Source organism: Ylistrum balloti, unplaced genomic scaffold (assembly GCF_031769215.1).
Source record: "Ylistrum balloti isolate Yb309-2 unplaced genomic scaffold, AGI_CSIRO_Ybal_v1 Utg369632, whole genome shotgun sequence".
Lineage (NCBI taxonomy): Eukaryota > Metazoa > Mollusca > Bivalvia > Pectinida > Pectinidae > Ylistrum > Ylistrum balloti.
This window is the reverse complement of record NW_026781897.1, coordinates 94198-114854: the sequence shown is the minus strand read 5'-3', so window position 1 is coordinate 114854 and position 20657 is coordinate 94198. Positions and strand designations below refer to the sequence as shown.

The following is a 20657-nucleotide window of genomic DNA, read 5'->3' as shown; positions in this document are numbered from 1 at the left end:
ATTATAAATAGAACAAACAATTGAACCTAAATAATTTCTATCTCTATTAGAATAAGGTCTTGTTTCTAGGTTTGCGGAAATCTACTCTGTCTACAACCAGTAGTATAGAGCAAACACTATACATGTTATCAAATTCATCAAAAGTGTTAAGCAAAACAGACTTTTGTCAATGAAGTACATCACCTCCTCTTTCCTCATATTGTTTCCAAGTACCTGATCGCCGCTCGCAATTTCATCGTTCGTCGCATCTATAAACTCCTTCACATTGACAACACGTTCTTCGTTAGTGTTATCAACTTTATTATTTACATTTGTTGACTGACAACCTCCACGACGGGAGGCTAGCCATAGTAACCAGGCTGGAAACTTACATATATCGGTTACAGAGTCGCAGCGTAGGGAGAATATTGTCAACACGATCAACACACAGCTATTTAACATAGCCACAAGAAGAAAATAGGAAACACCCGCCATCGGTTCTGAAACTTGTGGTATGTTCTCACCGATGAGTGTCATATATACGGCCAAGGATAGGAACACAGTAATTGTGTATGAAATCCTCTCACCCGAGGAGGCCGGCAGGACGAATACAAATGGGTTGAGAAAACACAGAAGTAGCACGGGCATGGTCATGGATACCATAAAATATCCAGAGCGTCTCGTCAAGTGAATAGAAAAGTCAATTATCGCAAAATATCTTCCTAAATCAGTATTGTTTGTCACTGATGTCCAATCTACGTCCCAGTCTCCGTTAGGTCTGTAATAAGCAAGATTCATATTTGGACGTGCTATTAAAAAATACATTTCATTAACTGTATACATCCACGATGCGAGTTGCATAGTACATGTTTGCGAATCGGTCGGGAATTTCGTCATGTCGAAACTACAGCTAGCCTTCACGTGTCGACCTGGGGAGGACAACACGCTGCCATTTGCATACACTCGAACGTCAAAGGCATCGAAAGAAAAATCAGATAAATCTTCAGAAGATGTTGTAATATAAACTCTAGGTTTCCATATATTTGATGAATTGAACACAAATGAAGTAATGCCGCTGAAGTCACTTGGATTCCAAACCAAGCGATAATCAGTCCATAACATTGAGAGGCCGCAATTAAGCGTAATTGTGCCCGCTATCTCGTTTAGGTCTAGAACAGATATCAATATCATATCAAGTGCTACGTATGTGACATCGCTGAGGTTATAAACTGGCCGAAAATCCTTTGTGTAATTCTGAAGCAGGGTATTCCTTAGTCTCACCAGGTCATCCATAGTACCTTGTCCATGTGCACTTGAAATGATGATGTAAATATATAGAAGTGATACAATCATTGTTCTTAATCTTCTAAGCCTTATAAGTTGAAACAGGCTGATTCTAAAAGAAAAACATGAAAATGCAATATGTTTGATAAGAATTATGCAGAGAAAACAATATATCAAGTATAATACTAAAAGTAACAAATTAATGAAAATTTCGCCGTTGAACTGCTACCATGACATAAGTATACAGTAAGAATATTATGAAACAATGGAATTGATTACATAATAACCTCATTGACATGCAATTTCAATGCAAATCAGATATGTGATATAATGTGAAAACTTGATTTCACAACTGTCATTGGAAATTAAGCAGTATATACGTTGACCACAAAAACAACAAATATTGTTCACACAAAAATATAGATTGAGAAATTATAATCACCTACCGTATACATATTTCTTTATCTTACTCTCGAAATTGAATATGTCCAATAATTGTACCGAGATGAATGTAATAATATGTAATAATTGCCGATATTGATTTTAAATTAAATTCAACCATACCAATTCCAAACCATGATCTGTTCCTGTCCAAAATAGTGTGTTCGGAACTCAAAACAGCCAAGCACTGTAGAGGATGAGTCAAATCCGATGTTATGAAGGAGAAATAAATTTTAATGGCTCTGCAAACTGATTTGTTAACGAATGGTCTGATCTCATACATCCATGGGACTGGATTTATCGGTATTGAGTCATTAGCATTAGTGTGAACAAAGGGCACAAATGAATGCATTAGAAAATATCGATATTTCTGCGGTTTTTTTTGTTAGTTAATCTATAGCTATGTCAGGTATAACGTACTAGTGTCGATGACATCAAAGATAATACTAGCGGTTTTCGTTAATTGAATAACTAGCCTCTGTTGAATGATTATCTATTAAGACTGTACATTTTATTAGAAAGACTGCTTAAGTACATTGTTTCCTACCAGACAAAGAGACCAGCGGTTCGAGTTAAACAAATTTAAGGAACGACTAATTTAACAATACCGCTTACATTTGTATAAAGATTTCGGCAGATGTTGGCTTTTCAAATGATTACTTCGTATAACAGTCGATGTAACAAACATTGTCTCCACTGGAAACATTGGAAATTGGGAGATTTTGATTTTCGTCGTCTCTTGTGTTCAATTCAGTAACAGTTATTATTATTATGACATTCTGAACTTCCCGTCAACACATAAAAGGTCATTAAGGCCACCAAACGGTAAAACACATTGCGATCCAAAAAGGAAATCAAACAAACCAAAAGGTAAAAGACAAAATATGTTCAGTACCATATCCTCTTGGTACTAACTTGAACATACTAAGTATGGGAACCAGCCATATGTTGTTGTTGATTCTTCCATACACCCATATTACGTTTCAATTGTGACTGGCCATTAATGTTAGCAATCAATAATTTCATTAAAATTCGATACCGCTATGCTACGTACAAAAGGCATACAACACACAAAAGTTCATTAGGGCCATCAGCGTTCCATAAAGCAAATAACATAAAACAAACTAAAATGTAGAAGACGAATGCTAAAATATCAGATGGGTATACCATCACAAAAGATAAAAATGGTAAGTCATAGTCTATTATATAGACCAACATTTCTCAGATAAAACGAAAGTTTAACGGTGAATGGCTCATTACATCCTATGCACCGAGGGTTATCTTCGCCTTTTAGCATACATGGATGCGTAAGGTATGATATTGGCCTTTTTGAAAGGTGATTATACTATTGAACTGTCGTTGCAAACAAGAATGTATTTATCTAGTTCCGTCAGTAGGATAAGGCTGAAACCTTCGTGAGATGATCCTGAATAAGTCTTGATATTGCAGGTCAGTCCAAATTTAGTTTATACACCATCTTGCAAGTTTCCAGTTGAGCTGGACATTTTTGAGTATGTTATGGCATAAAAGCCGAAAATGTGTTGCTAATCATCGTCCTCAGTGGCAGTTATAGCAATTATTTTTAACATGATTTCGCATTCATGGCTCCCGAGAAGAAACCTCTCAACTTTAATGGAGTTTTTTTACCGTTAGAAACTGCTAAAATACTCCAAACTGTTTCAATCAATTAACACATGTTCCCACTTCTGCTGCTATATATAGTTCAGTTCGTTATAGTGAAATGGCACTTTAAACCCATGCACCACTCCTCTAAAAATCTGTATTGTTTATCTACGATATTTTCTCTTTGATTTATTGGTTACACATCAATTTGTTTAAATGAACATCTCGGGTTACATGAGCAGGTCCACTTTATGTACAGAGGATCAAGTGAATCTTCTATAAAGTCCGTCGTCGTTTGATAAACAATATATCTAATTGAAATTTGATCATTTGATTGCGTTTCATGATCATTTTGTTCAATCGTACATGATATCACATTAACGCTACAACATCTTACCTGAAATATCATTATGTCACATATTGAAAATTTGATTCTTTGCACTGCCCAAACATTTGACATCTTTATATTTGCTTTCAGAACGGTTCAGATGGTTCCTTTGCTCTATCATGTATGTAAATCAACGGTAGAGAATTTACACATTATTGGGTCAGTTCCAATTAGCAAGAGAACATTACAAACGTTTACATGACACACCAATGTCACCGGTACAGTCGATCATATTCATATTGTGAATATAACCATAACAGGTAATATAGTAATTCAATTTTGAGTGAGTGTTTACATAGGAACGTAAATAAATCATACCTGGATACCATATTTCATTGTATTTACAATAAAGCGATGTCTATGTGTCATTTAAGTTTTTTTTTTTAAAATTCTGACTTGCACGACAATACCTCGCCCGACAGAGTGCATTTCGAGAAATAAGGATTTATTAACAATAAGGTATCATTATATCGTTCATTTCTTCTTTAGCAAACCGAATGCCCTTTCTTCGCATTTTTGGTCTTCCAAAATGGCCAACAAATTAAAATAAAATCTATGGTCTGGTGTAAATTTAAAAGTTGTTTGAAAACTGAGAAAACAGATTGTTTTAAACATTGACGCACTTCTAGAATTTGTCTTAGCAAGAATTCTTCTGTTGTGCTCGATATCATTCTTAGCCATTGTGGAAATATAAGCACAAAATCAAAATAAAATAAATAAATGAAATTCATAATATTTCAGATGACGTCGACGGAGTGATCTCCACCGATTTCAATGCGTTTCATTGTCACAGGACAAATGAGGCACGATCTTGCAAGTTCTAACATTTACTTCGTACATGAGTTTTGAAGTTTTATTGTTTATAGTATTCCTATTATTACTATTCCTTGTCCCTGTCTCTCGATACCTTAACAACGATACTGAGATCTTAACATCGATATTGAAAAATAAAATCGGTATTTACACGTTATGAATAATATTGCATTCATTGCTGCCTGACAAATACGAAAATCGGCGTGTTGTATGTTCATCATACTCATTAAGGTGTTTTTGATACACCGTATAAACGTTATTGACCCTTACCATATTTGCCTAAACCCCAATTAGAAACGCTTAAGAATTCATCAATGACTGTAACAATAAACATCAATTATAGGTTACCATCAACAATACGGTGTAAAACAATCATATGAACTCGAAATGCTTTACACTGTATGTTCCAGTTATTTTGCAACACATACTTGGCACGTTACCTTTGGGTATTACTGACGTCGGCAGGCATAAACTAGACTAGAACAGGTAAAGGTTATTTTTTTATATCAGTAATTCATTAAGCTAAACAATGCTGGTATAGCATTAAATGCGGCTCAAAACTTTTAACTATAGAAATCATGCCAACATTGATAACTGTTTTCATAGTGACTTTTAGTTTGTTTGATGTTATTTCCTTTTTGAATCGCTGTGTTTTACACCGGGTGATGGCCCTAATGATCTTTTATGTGTAATAATAATTTCATAGTGACTTGAAGGTAAGCCATGATAAAGCTCTTTTCATTTTGTTCTGCCATCTTAAACATAACTAAAAGAAGTGAACGATATCGTTCAACAGGTGCTTCCACTGAATCCATCTTATAGCAGTCTTCTTCTGAACATATGAATAATCACAAGTTTATTTCATTATTAAGCCAATTCCACAGCTATTTGTTAATTTGCCTTGAAATATAATATTCATTGTCCTTTGAGTAACTGTAAAAATAACTTATTTACTTCCATATTTGTCCGATAGTGTAATTTTGGCCTGTGCGATTCCGTAACTATAAGGCTTCTTCTTTCTCTTTAGTTTGCCTAAAATCAAGAGGAGATGCCAGGCGATCTTTTAATATTTACCTTTTTACTGTATTGTGTCGCTGTCATGTATGGAAATTATGGAAATGCACACGGTACAATGAATGACCTAATGAGATTGAGGGAGACGTTGTTCCAGAACTATACAAAAGATTTCCGACCAGTTTACAACCTAAGCGACCCGTTACATGTCACATTTGGCATGTTTCTTGTATCTGTTCTGGATTTAGATATGGTGTCTGGAACAATCACGCTTAACTGTGGCGTACCAATACAATGGACCGATTACCGCTTGGTTTGGACACCACATAACTACAATGATATAACCTCCTTCGTGTTTAATTCATCAAATGTATGGAAACCACGGATTTATATAGCAACATCTTCTGAGGATTTATCAGATATTTCTTTCGATTCTTACGACGTAAGAGTTTACTCTAACGGCACAGTTACGTCGACACCTGGTCGACACGTGAAAGCTAGCTGCAGTTTTGATATGACTAAATTTCCTTCGGACTCACAAATATGTGTTTTGCAGTTTCTATCTCTGTTACATACAGGGAATGAAGTAGCTTTGGTTAAAGCACGTCCAGATATAGATATGCAATTCTACAAACCAAATGGGGAGTGGGACATCGAAGAGACATCTGTGAAAAATGATACAGATTACGGAACCTCTGTACTAGCATTTTCTATTCATCTGACCAGACGTTCAGAATACTTTATTTTGTCTATGTTTTTACCAGTGATGTTCCTTCGCTTCATGAACCCTTTTGTTTTCCTTTTGCCGGCCTCCTCTGGGGAGAGGATTTCCTACATAGTTACAATGTCATTATCGTTAGCCGTTTACATGACAATAGTAGGAGAAAACCTGCCAACAGTTTCTGATCCAATGCCAGGGATTTGTTATTTCTTTCTCGTAGTCATGTTAAACAGCTGTTTTCTGATTTTGTTAACAATACTAACTCTTCGCTGTAATGATGTGAAGGATGTACAAACATTTCCAGGCTGGCTTCTTTGGCTAGTTAAGCGCACAGCCAATTCAACATGCAGAAAAAGGAAAGTAATCAATATTGTTCCTCCGACAGGCAAAACGCTGGAAGACACTGGAACTACAGCGGACAAGAACCGCAGCGAGGAACTAATCACACATATACAGAAGGAAGATGTTACTCGTTTCATCGACAAAAGCCTGTTTTTTATATCATTATTTGAAACTGTTTTGACGTTTATAGTTTTTATTTTCTATTGGAAGTAAATTACTATATTTGTTTGCTTCGAAATATCATTGGCATTGAGCATTTAATTGATTGGTTTGCTCCGAAATATGTTCAGCCTTCTTACTTTTATATCTACATATCTTTGTTATCCAAACAAAATAACAAGATAACCACAAACCCTCTGGCCAATGTTGTTATTGTTTCACAAAGTAACAGAAGTACTCTTGTTGATCAAGTACAAGATAGTTTGAATTATATGTGATAATGAAATTCACAAGTTTGGAAAATTACCTATGACCCTCTCCTCCATGAGTTGCTTTTGATTTTACAATGCACGAGTAATGAAATGACGATGTTTGGTGATAAGGACGATATTGTTTACAATTTTGTAACCGTTTTGCCATGGACAATTTCTGCCAAATTTTATTGGAATTGTGCTAATAGGAGTTTTGTAGAGGAATTAAAAAACGGTAAAACGTTTGTCGCATATTGTTGGAAAGTGATTATATTCGATGGGATTTTTTTTATCTGATTCATTAATAATTTCTAAATGGGTGTTTTATTATTTTATGATAAGAGTGTGTATTTGTTTTATATATGTTTTAGGGATAAGAAATTGTGTGACAAATTGAATACTGTCAAGATTTTTTTCTCCGTTTTGGTTTATTTCAATATCAGTTTGTTTTTGATGTTTGTGTAGAGGGAGTGGTGTTTAACCACAATATAATTTAAAGCAAATTCATGTAGGATTCTTCATTGTAATTTGGGTAATAATAATTTATGACGTGTCAATGTTAATGCATTAAATATATTATTTTTGTTGTATATGAAGATTTAGCTGAGAAACTTTTCCGTAGTGGTGTTGTTATTCAATAATAATTGCTGTAATTTTGGATTCAAATCTTGCGTAAGGGCACGGATTTTTTTTACAGTAATGATTCTTTTTGCTATGATATGCCGTAATGTATGGTGGTTGATATTTGTTTTTTAGATGATGGAATATATAGATCTAAGTGAGCAGGCGGATTCTCTAGTCGAAAACAATATCCAGGCTGGTGAATGAGATTAGCATGTGAAAGTTTGGAATGCAGGTTGAATAGTATCTACAAAATGTTAGCACATATAAAACCAATGTAATAGACCTTTTTCAAAAGTTTCTGTTATATCAATGCGAATTATCTTCACCTTGTTCAAAGGTATTTTTGTCCTTTAACAAGCAGCCGCTCACCGTGAGTAATGTCAACAGCGGTATAAACACTTTCTTGAAAACCGCTGTACCTGAGTGCGATTCTATCTCAGCAACAAAGATCAGGAAAGCAACAGTCACAAATGTCAGAGAAAAACATCCCGAAATGAGAGAAGCTCTAGCGAGTCATATGACTCATAGAGCTTCTACTGCTGATAACTATTATTTGATCCACAATAGGGAGCCAGAATCAGTAAAAGTGACAACAATATCATAAGTAATGTTCGCGGGGGTCTGATGCATCCACAGTCCTTGACACAGACGACACCACAGCCCCTGACGCAGATGGGGCCACAGCCCTGGCCACAGATGCCGATCCTCTTTTCTAAGGTCAGGAAGAAGAACCTGCTGAGAAACAAAAACATGGAAGGCGCAGCTTTTCGCCAGACAAAGCAGATTGTATATTAACCTCCTGCCGATTGGTCATCAAAGGAAAATGCGCAATAACACAATCCTTAATAAAGGTATCATATAAACCAATATCGCGCCACTACAGTACAAACGACCACCGAATTGATGACGTCACAATTATATGCGTGGCAACAAGTATAAACAACACAAACGTCAGACTCCGCACTAATGAAGTTTGGATAAAAACATTGTGTACACTGCAACCGGACGGTCTCAATATTCAAGTTTAAATGGCCAACATCAAATTTACAAAAAGGAATTTTGATAACAAAGATAAAGGAAACAGGAAACCAAAACCGGGAAAACACATTTTATGCACGAAATGCAGTATAAAAGTAAGTACCATCGCGGCGCTAAAGAGATACGTGAATTGTAAACACAGTGTACAAGTCACCAAATACCAACGTCATGTGTGCATGAAAAACTATTGTAGAAAGGACATAGCTACACGACACATAAAAAATCCGCACCCACAGGATTTAGAAGAAAATAACCTGATTCAACTGAAAATATTTTCACCAAGGAAAATAGCAGCGCAACCGGTCCAATAGAAGCCCCCATTCGAAGCCCGGAAAAAATAACCCGAGAAAATTTACTAATGTCAAATTCAGAATAGTCCCAGCAGAAAAGAAATATAAACATTCACCAGCTAGAAAAATCAATGAGAACAGTATTAATTTAACACTGTCTAGATGAAAAACCTGTACATTTAATTGATGAACATGCATCTGTTACTGTGTCTATGGCATTTTTCAATCCACAAGTAATTGTACTTACCTATTCTTGTATATAATTGTCAGTATTGTCCATTATGACGTCACATTTATGTAACCGGAAATTGCCACTTTATAGCTGTTATCTTTTGTAAAAATCGTCCTTATGACGGCCGCATAGCGGTCGAAACATGTCGACGATGTACCAAACGGAATAAAAAGAAGAACTGTTCGTGGATGTTGAGATTCCGTTTTTTTCACTATTGTGTTAATTGAAATACTTGTAATTTTTATTCGGTATAGTTAAAAAATGTTTTACCCTATTCATATACAAAGTTTGTCCATCTCTCTTTCCCCCCTCTTTGTTCTTCCCCCTTTCTCTCTAATAAATAAAAGAATCATCACATGTTTCGTTTTGTAGTTATTTCATTATATCTAGGAACATTTATCTTACAGTGATATAGTGACAGCTGTTACTGCTCACTTGTTATGAGTCCATACTAGTTAATGGAGAAATTACTGAACTGTGCATGTCTATGTATGTATGTATGCTTGATGAAGATAATGATGTTGACCGTGTCTAAAAATCTGCAGCATCCTTGTGCATGGAGGTTAAAGTGTGATGATGTAGATATGATGTAGATATATGATGCTACTGCTGATGATATGTGACATTAATATGATAATACTGATGCTGATATGTATTGTTGATATATGAAGCTGTTGGGTGGTGATGGTGATGTTAATATGTTAAATTATGATGCTGGATGTGTGATGCTGAGGTTTGTGTATATGATGATATTGAGGTGTGAAGAAGCTGATAATGCGGATGTGTGATGCTGCTGAAGTGTGATGATGACCATAATGATGCTGATGGTATGTGATGATGCTAATGTGTGACGAGGATGATGATTGTATATGATGCTTTGATGTCAGATGCTGATGTTGTTTGTATATGTAATAATGCTGGAGTATAGTATTTATTTATTTATTTATTTACCAGGTATTTTTCTTTATACTCGAGTCCCTATTGTTTCGCTGATTATTGCAATTTTTACTAACCCAGATCACCTCTCTCTTCCCCCCCTCTCTCTCTGTTTCTCTCCTCTTTATTTTTATGTGTAGTATTGATGTATGTGTAGGAGTGGGTGTGTAAGGGTAGTGTTGTGATGTTAGTAAGGGTGTTGATGAAAATGCCAGGCGATGATGTATGGATGGATTTCAAGTTATAATGACAAATTGTGTTGATAGTTAGGTTGATGATGAGGTGCATATGTGATAATGAATGCTGAGGATGAATCTATTGACATGAAGGTGGTGACAAAGGCATATTGAATATGACAATGATGAAGAATGTATTGACATGATTACTTGATTGAGATCATGATGACTGATGATTATGATGAGGAGGTAATGTTTATAATGAAGAAGATAATGATGATGGTAATGTTTATGATGATGATGATGTTTCTTTTTCTTCTTTTGATGATGATTACGATGACGGTGTTTGTGATGATGATGATGATGATGATGATGGTGGTGGTGATGATGATGATGATGATGATGATGATGATACAACTTAATCGAGATTATGGTGATGTATGAGTGAGCATATTGTATGTTGTATGTTTGATGATGTTTTGTTGATGTAATTGTTATGTACATTAAAAACTCTTGAAAAATTAAAAAAAAAATAATAATGCTGGAGTACTAGTATGGCTGCAAGTTATAGAAATATGTTTAGAGTGATTGTGTTATATAGTGTCTCTGATAGTTAAGATATAGTGTTCAACTCAAAATGCTGTGTGTCAAGTGGTGAAAATGATGCATGACTATACTATGTAAGTGTGTGACGAAGGTAGTTCTAAGACTGGATAGTATATATGATTCTATTTATTCCTCATGTGTTTTTGGATAAATACAAAATTAAAAAAAACAAATCTTGGTGTGCCTTGCAGGATAGTTTTCGTAAAACTTTCATTGATCCCACGACAATGCTTCCCTCTATATTGAAACACAGGCATTTAACAATCTTAAACGTGAACCTAACATGTTGTTAGAAGACTTTTATGGCCTCATCATAAAGAAGGGTAAAAAACTACACAAGTCCTCATTTGATTTAATGACCAAATTTATTTTCGGACTCCCAGGGCGTTAAAGAACTTGTGTCGCACCTGAACGACAAATCATTGCCAAACTACATTTTTTCAAGAGCAGGAAGTGAAATGGTGGATTGTCTAGGACAATTGAGGGAAAACAACATTCTCAGTGAGCTTACTGGAAAATAATTTGCCTTATTATCAGATGAGAGTAATGACGTAGCCAACAGAAGTCAGATGAGTGTCATGGCAAGATACATAAATAATGATAGTGTTCTGGACACAAGATTTGTAAGGTTTGTGGTACTTCAGTCACTCGGTGCAGCAGATATTTGTAAAGCTCTGTACACATTCCTAGTAGCCAAACAAATACCAATAGATAATATGAGGTTTATCGGATTTGACGGATGTAATACTATGAGTGAAGTCAACAAAGGTAATATCATAAAGTAACAAATTTTAACCATATAGTAAGTAATACCAGAAGTATTTTTATTGAGCAACAATTAACAATTAGATCACCATGTAAATCATTAAACAGGGTCTGATATATATTCTGAACTTGATTGCTTCTTAAATATGTAAAAGTTAACATCATGTCTGTCATACGTGGTAAAATAAAATTGTGTATTTCAAATATCTCATTTTAGGTGTTCAACGACGGCTTAGACACCAGAGTCCCTTTTCCATCTACATGAAATGCCGCAATCATCGTCTTACCTTGTGTTTAGCACATCTTATCAAGGTATTTCCTCTCATGTAAGAAGTTGATGCAACCTTATTGTCTTTGTGAATGTTATTTGAGTTATCACCTCAGCGTATGGCTGTATTCAAGCATGTCCAAGCTAGCTGCTTAAGGAAATGAACCACTTAAAATGATTCGAGCAGCTGCCGCAAGATGGTTGTCACATTTGACAGCATGCTCAAGATTTGTATCACGGTAGTTATACATTTTTTCTGTTAAAACTCTTTTTGTCATTGATGGATTTGTAGTGAATCAGAAAAGAAACAAGATTAAAATCATTAACTCCAAAAATATACTTTAGACTCCATCCAAGTCTAAAGATATCATAAGGTCAGGTACCAAGGCAACTCAGGGGTTGGGGTCGACTTACCAACTGCTACTTGCTTGTAACACCAGTATTGTTAATTAATAATAAGTCAGTGTTTTTTTTTATCCTGATCGATAAATGATAATTAAATTAAATGAATTATGTATTTTAAAAGCTTCAAGTGAAAATCTTTCTTTTCACAAAGTGAATAATGATGTTTTACTTTAATTCTATAGGTACACATGCATACTAGATTGTCTTGATGCAATCTACATGAAAACTAAAGTACCAGAGATTTTTTGTATACTTCATAATGTGACCAACAAGAGCGTGGTGGCAACCATCCTTTGCTATGTGATGTACTTAAGCCTGTCAACACATTGTCATTTTATTTTCAACAGGAAAATATCAACTTCCTAACATTGCCAGGTTAATAATTTAATCATTAATCAAACTATTCTTAAAACTTCCTTACTATTTAATTGATACATGTATATATATAAAATTAATAATAAGATTATTAAATAATCTAACTTTTGAATTTCATATTGTAGAACATGTAAAAGAAACAGTAAATGCACTCCATAACATTATAGAGTTGTTCAAAGGACCATTGGCAGGAAGTGGAACTGAATTTGAGAAATGCTCAGAATTGTTTGTTGAAATAAATGACAGAACAGATTTAGCTCGATGTTTAAGGACCCAAGACAGAGATATCACCCCTGAATCATACCTCAAAGACACAGGTTCGATTAATAGCCACTTCTATATTCTATGTCTAAGTAGATTCTCAATCAATTGTTTATATACATTATTTATTTATTGAATTATGAGATGAAAATCATTACAAGCAGCATTTATATTTAGAATTTGTTTTGTAAGTATACCCCTGATAAACAACCTGATAAAAGAAATAGAAGAGACATTCAATACTGGTTCACCAGTGTTATCCCATTTCAGTTTCTTTGACCCTATAAAACTTCCAGAAAACATGGTAGAATTACGGGACTATGGGGAAGTAACTAAGTACTTTGTTGGTTTCCTATTACATGATATTTCATTTTAAATTTTGGATGTCTTGATCATGATCATGCAATTCATGACATCTGACAAAAGATTATTTGATTAAATGGACTATTGATTTTGATTTCAAATTATTTTGACAGCATGCTATTCAGGTTTTATTATACTTTTATGGAACAGACAAATTGGATACTTTTGAGATGGATGTTGTGAGGAAAGACAAGCTCCTTGATCCTGTAATATTAAAGACAGAACTTGAAACCTTTAAAGCACAGATGTATACCCCCAAGTAAGATAATAGTGAAATCTGTTACTGTTCTCAATTTTGGTTTGTTTTATTTTTGTCACTAATTGAATTGGACATATTTGGAGATTTTTCAAATTATACTAACTGATATGCATGTTTTCTTTCTGTGTTAATGATTGAATTTATAACTATCATGCTTTCAATTACATCTGCTTTGTTTGTAGTTTCTGCTGTTATTTGTTCAACTTCAGCTAACCTTATCTTGTTGGATTCAGGAACATTGACTGAGTTATTTGACACTTGGCTTCAATCTGATTTTTACTCCCTGATCTGAACAAAATAAATTGACCCTAAGGTAAAGCTTATGTTTTCTTCCAGATTTGAAAGAAGAAATTGAATAAGTTAACATTTCAATTTCTTAAAACTTGTCAGCAGAAATTTTGAAGAAATGATAATATATCTATATTTCTCTTTTTCATGAGAGTAGGGCACAATACTATTAATTCTATTATGAGCAGTTTTGCAAACATCCAGTATTACAGGAATGTTTTCCCATTATTTACAAATTACTTCAGCTTGTTGTAATTATTCCTTCATCAACAGCAGTAGTTGAAAGGAGTTTCTCTCTTATGAATAATCTACTGAACAAAAAACGCAACAGAATGAGACAACAAACTCTTGACAGTGTTATGAAAATTTGCCATTTCAATGAAGAGCCATCTGAGGGTGATTTAGACACTCTTGTTGACATGTTCAAATGTTACAAAAAAGAAAATTGAATTTGCGCCTAAAAGTCACTTATAAATTCCCAATTTTATACTTTTGTCGTTTTTCCAAATTCCAGGGGCATAGGGTACTTTTGAACAAAAAATGTGTGAAAAACACTGATAATAGGTCAGAAAGGGAGGGAACCAAACATTAAATATCTCGTACACTTTGTTGGAGAGCCGGCACAAAATGCTATTTGGGTTGACAAATGTGACCTTGACCCCAACACCCGCAAAGCTATTCAGAGACAGCCACCCCCTGTTCGTGAACCCAGTTAAGAAATATGCATATGTATAAAAGAACTGTTAATGCATCATTGAAATTTTCATGTTTGACATAAAATACTATGCTATGAATGGTACATTTGCTCCCTAGGGTGGCATAAATCAAATACTAAACTTGATATAACATGTATTTTGCCACATTTATTGGCTTTTCATTTTGTTTATTATAATCATCTGAAACTGATATGCGAAATAATTCGAACAGGTTTTTGCAAATGTTTATTGTTAAATTGTTCCTTTTATTCTATGGCAAGCGATTATTTTTCAATTGATTTCGGAGTCTATTCTATTCCATTAAGGTTATTCCCCCTATTGATGCCATGTTTTTCTGAGGCTGCTTTTATCAACGTCAAAATTAACCAATGCTATGCAATATATGCGTAATATTTTTAGTCAAAGTCCAATGTGTATCGACTTAACCATGGATATGTTCATATATGATATTTCCACATTTATATGAGTTTTATGCACTGTTTCATTGTTGCATAGTATATATATATATATATATATATATCAGAATGTAAATTGTTATGATAGTGATCGTATATTGTTCACTATACCCTGTTAGTAGTATGCATATTCTAATGTTGACTGTGTTAGATTTGACTATACATATACCCAGATGCTTATTGGTTAGTTTTCAATAGAAGGATATTCGTCATCTTCTTCACACTTATCGTGGCAATTACTATTCGGACCTCTATATTGGTATGCATGTGTTACATTGGCTACCTGTCACCAGTATTGACCCACATGTAGTTCATGGCATACTAGAGTATTCTAGAGTCAATGTTTAGGTAATAGTCAATGATTGATAGAATATTTTATTTGTCTTTGCTGATTTATTGTGTTAAATTTCCTCCTTGTAGATATTTCGAAGAATTTGTTCTGCATTAGATATGCATTTAATTTTAAATTGTCCTATATTTACTATCGAATTGGTATCCGGATCCATTTGCATTTAATTAGTAGTCACCAAAATTCCGGATTTTATTATGTTTGAAAAATCAGTGGATAGATAAGAAGATGGCGAATACACACCTGAGCCCGATCAACTAGTTTATTTTACTTTACACCTCTTCCAATCACTGCCAAGCGCTATAACACTACAATCCTGTACATCCAGTTATTCATTATTAAACTAATATTAATGCTACTTTTTACTGTTTGTTAGTAATATAGCCCGGCATTACAGTAACTTGGATCGTCAGACCATTTTTTTCCTTCTACTGAAAAAAATTGAATTTTCTGCTTTGGCTGTGTAGTGTCGCGTGAAATTGCCCGTGCAGGACCGAGATCGACCCCGTGATCCGTGCGTGCGCCCTCTTCTCATGCGACTACTGACGAGTACGGACGTGTGTTGAGAGCTTATCTTCTGCTTCTAGCGGATGACAGTATTGTATAAACTCTACTAGTATTATATTAGTAGTGACAGTTTCTCAGTATACCTGACATTCTGGAAGGTTACCGTGACAGATTCTCCTATGATCGGAATCTATTTATATTAATAGATTCAACTCAGAATACAGACCACGTGCAATAAAAACCTACAGGGAAGCGATCATTAGTCCTACCACCGCCCAACAGTTAGGTAAAGTGATACGCTTCTGCTGATTTTTAACTTCGTAGTGCTGGGAGAAGGTTTTGATAGATATTGGGGTTTCTGATTGTGTGATGGTGGTGGTCACGATAACTGTGTTGAAGAAGGCTTTGATGCAGCAGGCCGGAGTCCAGAGATTGTCGCATGCCATGTGTAACGAACGGCATTTTTGCATACGGCCCCGCGCACCTACTGTGGTGCACGTGACGAGTGTCAGGACCTTGTTACTTTTTCTAGCCGACCCCGGAGGTAAGGATGCTGTTTTGAGTTAAGATACATTATCTGCTAATATTTCTTATACTGCCGCCCATTCTTCCATGATCACATAATACAAGGTTAAAATGAACACCTATTGTTGTATTTCCGGGTATATTTTTCCATTTTAGGTATTAATTAAGTGATATTTTGACTTAGTGATTTCGGGTATCGTTCGCGGGTGTCGGCCATGTGCCGTTGTAGCATGGTGTCATAGCACTGTAACAGTGGCTTGAAGTTGTTACCTGGTAGACCTAGAGAGACGTCAGTGAGGTTTTTATGGGTTTTTTAGTTTTTTTTTTCAAATTAATAGACATTTTTAAAAATTCATGCAAACATATATATATATATATATATATGTAACAGGTGCATATCTAGTTCTAAGACAAACACTGTTTAGGGTTCTTGGTTTTATTATGTTAAAGATGGATATAAACTCTGAAACATAAAAATACAATACATGAGCACACTCTCAACGTTCATTCTTACGCAAGGGCGATAATCCCGTCACGGTTATTGATACACACGTATTCGATTTTACACAATTACACATTTATACATAGTTATATTATTGTAAATTGTATTTTAGAATTTACAATATATTTTAACAAAACAGTATATACAATTCTTTTACAGAAATATAAAAGAATACGTTTACATGTTAATTTTATAGAATTAACATACTTCAATTTCATTCACTCAAGATAGAATGTATACAAGACACAAAATTGATTCTGACACTCACCCCACGGGATTAGATGGGAGTTTAAAGTCGAAAATCTCAAACAGGGACGGGACGGGCTAAACGACGACGCATCTACATGGAAAACCAATCTTCTCCCGCGGAAAAACAGGTTCTACACCCAAGGAGGGAAAGGTGTGAAGTGCCAAGAAAACAAGACAAGAAAGTCCGAAGAAAACCAGAGATGTTATTTGATACTGTCCAATCAGATGTCTAATGTCATGTCACATGTCATTACATGAATAATTAAAACATAATAGTGCAAAAGGTCACTACTTGACCTTTACACAACTTGCATAACAGACTTACATTAAGGTGGCATGCACCATCATATTCTATTTATTTTCATACACCATCCACACAACTTATTACGAACATAAATATGGCAAAATACAAATATATACAATATAAACCAATAACAAACAGTCATAAAATATTAACCTGCTACATACTCCTCCGTGTTGGGAAAATGATGTCCTCATCATTTCAATACAGGAGTATACTAATAACAAGAACCCTAAAATTAAAAACAAGTTTTACAACTACGTCTTAACCATTACAGATGATGTTCATCAAAGTATCTATTACCCGTTCTGGCATTCTTTGAAATGCTCCTTCAGCAGCCAGTTGCTGCAAATATTTCGCCCTGTCCTTCCAGTTTGGAGGAGAGCAAACAATTTGTTGAGACTTAACAAAGTCTTTGTGCCACTTGGGTGGTTTCTTTACCCTCACAGACCGCCTTGGAACCGGTATGGGCGCTGTCTGCCTGGTTTCCACGGCATTGGGCGAAGCCGTATTTCCCCCCTCCACAACAGCTGAGGGTGGCTCCAGGTCAGTCTGAGGTTGAGCGATATTTTCCTCCCCTGAGGAATTGCGGCTGTCACCACTATCGCTCGAACCTCCAGTGTCCTCAATCTCCGAGTCGTCACCTGGTTCATGGGGCACTACATCGTCCTGATCAGTTGAAGCATCAACGCTGGCACGGGCTGGGGTGCCTGATCCTCCATCTGATGGACTAAGGACCACGATTTGGTCCAAAATATCATCCTCATCTGTTTCAGTATCCTCATCACCTACATTCTTGGTGTGATCCTTAATCACTCTTTCCCTTTCCTTCCTTTGGTTACTCCTTGGGCTGCTAGACTCCCCTTTGTTCACCGTTTCCCAGAGTAATTCTCCTATCGGGAGTAGCAGATTCCTGTTAAGTCTCCTTATACGTCCTTCTGCTGTTTCAGGTTGGACATCAAATACCGGTATGTTTGTATTGGGTTGGCTAATGACAACATAAATTTCATCCTCCCACTTATCCGCTAACTTGTGTTTACCATCATGTACCAACTTCTGGACCAGAACACGGTCCCCTTCCTGGATTGTAGATCCTCTTGTCCTTTTGTCATACACATTCTTCCTCCTCTCTCCCGCCAACTTGGAGTCTTTGGTAGCAAGCTCATAGAAGACTTAAGCTTTTCCCTAAGGTCAGAAACATACTTGGAATAACTCTGACTCTTCTTTTCCTTGTTGATACCAAAGGCCAAATCAACCGGTAGACGGGGCTGTCTGCCAAACATGAGGAAGAACGGGGAAAACGACCCGTGTTCTCGTGCTTGGTACAGTTGTATGCATGGACAAGTGGCGCTATGTGACGTTTCCAATCTGATTTCTGGTCGGGCTGCAATGTTCCGAGCATTCCGAGCAAGGTCCTATTGAATCTCTTGCACATCCCGTTCCCCATGGGATGGTACGGGGTAGTCCTCGATTTCTCAATGCCTGCAAGCTGACACAACTCCCGTATGAGCTTTCCTTCAAAATTGGCACCTTGATCGGAGTGAATGCGGACAGGGAATCCGTAGTTGACAAAAAAGTTGTGGAACAACACTTCTGCGGTTGTTCTGGCTGTCATATTCTTCGTGGGAAAAGCCTGTGCATAGCTGGTAAAGTGATCTGTTAGGACCAACACATGTTGAAATCCGCCTTTTGACATTTCCAATGTGAGGAAATCCACACAGATCAATTCCAATGGTCGTGACATTTTGATGTTAATGAGAGGCGCTCTTTGATTGGTTGGCGTCTTCCGTCGAATGCAGCGTCGACATGACCGTACCCAGGCCAGAAGAATCGTTCTTGCACCAATGATAATGTGCGATCTCTTCCAGGATGTCCCACGTCAGTGTGTAAAAACTTCAATACACAGCGAATGAAAGAGGATGGAAGGACGAGTTGGCGAAACTGCTGTCCGTCTTGCATGGTTTGTCTATACAGCACACCATCTTCTATGGTGGATCGTCTTCAAGTACATGAGCTGCTCAGGACTGAGGTGGTGACGTCCTAACTTCCGACCATCCTTAATAGCTCTGATGATGGGCTGTAGCGTTGGATCCTGACCCTGAACTTTTCTCCAGTCTCTGGATGTCATCTGCTGCATGCTATCCAAGTCTGACACTTCATCAATAGAGATGTTCGCAATCACCTCGGCATGGGCATTAGACTGGATACTGGCACAAATCGTCTTAATGGAATCCGATGAAATTTCATATTGCTCCCGATCTTCCGAGTCCTCTGGAATTCTGGATAAAATATCCACATCAGTATAAATAATCCGAGAATTTATCCGTAATAGCCCACTTATGGGCGAGAAACTCCATCTTGTGGGCGGCATAATTCCTTTCAGATTTGCATGACATCATGGAGGGTAACAGAACATTAGTTCCTAAAAGTACAGGCACATGGCTATTGTATCTGCTGTCTGGCACTACTAGCATTAGATATGGCTGACGAGTTCCAGGCTTCGTATCTGGTAATCTACCAATGTCAACTTCTAGAATTCCAGAGTATGGTAGGGAGGTTCCTCCTGCACATTCTATATCTAGTACTTTTGCTAATGGCTGGAGCTCTAAGTGGTGTAAATAAGATTTGTAGAAAGTTTCGCTGACTGTCGATACGGTAGAGTCAGTATCTAATAATGCTCTAACATCAACACCTTCCACAGAAATGGTTACTTCACTGGACTCTCCAACCAAATATTGGGTCTTGAGCGTTTCAAGCCAACAGGTGACCCTACGCTGAAGGCTTCTTCTCGTTTAACGACTTCTTAGAATGGTAAAGTATAACTCGACAGCCTCTTCTCAGATGACCATGCTGTTCACATCTCCAGCATATAACATCTGGTGATTGGCTGTCTGACTTCTGTCTATAGTCTGATTGCTGCGGCTTCTGAGTCTGGGAATCTTGTTTATAATGCTTGTTGTAGGGCTTCATTCCTTGAAACTTTCCTTGATATTGTTGCTTACTAGCCAACTGGGTAATCTTCTGATCTAACTGTTGTATCATGGCATGTAGGTTAGCATTATCATGTGTTACCTTCAGTAACACTAGCCATCTTGGCTGTTCCTTGAGGTTTCTTACCTAGTTTACTGGTGTTGTGGTCATGCTCAAGTTGT

General features: G+C 36.2%; 2 protein-coding genes and 1 pseudogene across 2 annotated transcripts; 2 read left to right on the top strand and 1 right to left on the bottom strand.

The window, feature by feature from the left end:
* Positions 1-90: 90 nt before the first annotated feature.
* Positions 91-1272, bottom strand: LOC132552628 (neuronal acetylcholine receptor subunit alpha-3-like). Its single transcript, XM_060216818.1, has one exon. It carries the CDS (start codon positions 1270-1272, stop codon positions 91-93), a length of 1182 nt encoding a protein of 393 aa, XP_060072801.1.
* A 4388-nt stretch (positions 1273-5660) lies between these two features.
* Positions 5661-6818, top strand: LOC132552527 (neuronal acetylcholine receptor subunit alpha-7-like). The gene has a single exon (XM_060216709.1). The coding sequence runs from the start codon at positions 5661-5663 to the stop codon at positions 6816-6818; it is 1158 nt and encodes a 385-aa protein (XP_060072692.1).
* Positions 6819-11200: 4382 nt separating this feature from the next.
* Positions 11201-13617, top strand: LOC132552516 (uncharacterized; annotated as a pseudogene).
* The last annotated feature ends 7040 nt before the right edge of the window (positions 13618-20657 follow it).

Coding starts and splice junctions, on each gene's coding strand:
- LOC132552628 (XM_060216818.1), bottom strand. CDS start 1,272: ATGGATGACCTGGTGAGACTAAGGAATACCCTGCTTCAGAATTACACA.
- LOC132552527 (XM_060216709.1), top strand. CDS start 5,661: ATGAATGACCTAATGAGATTGAGGGAGACGTTGTTCCAGAACTATACA.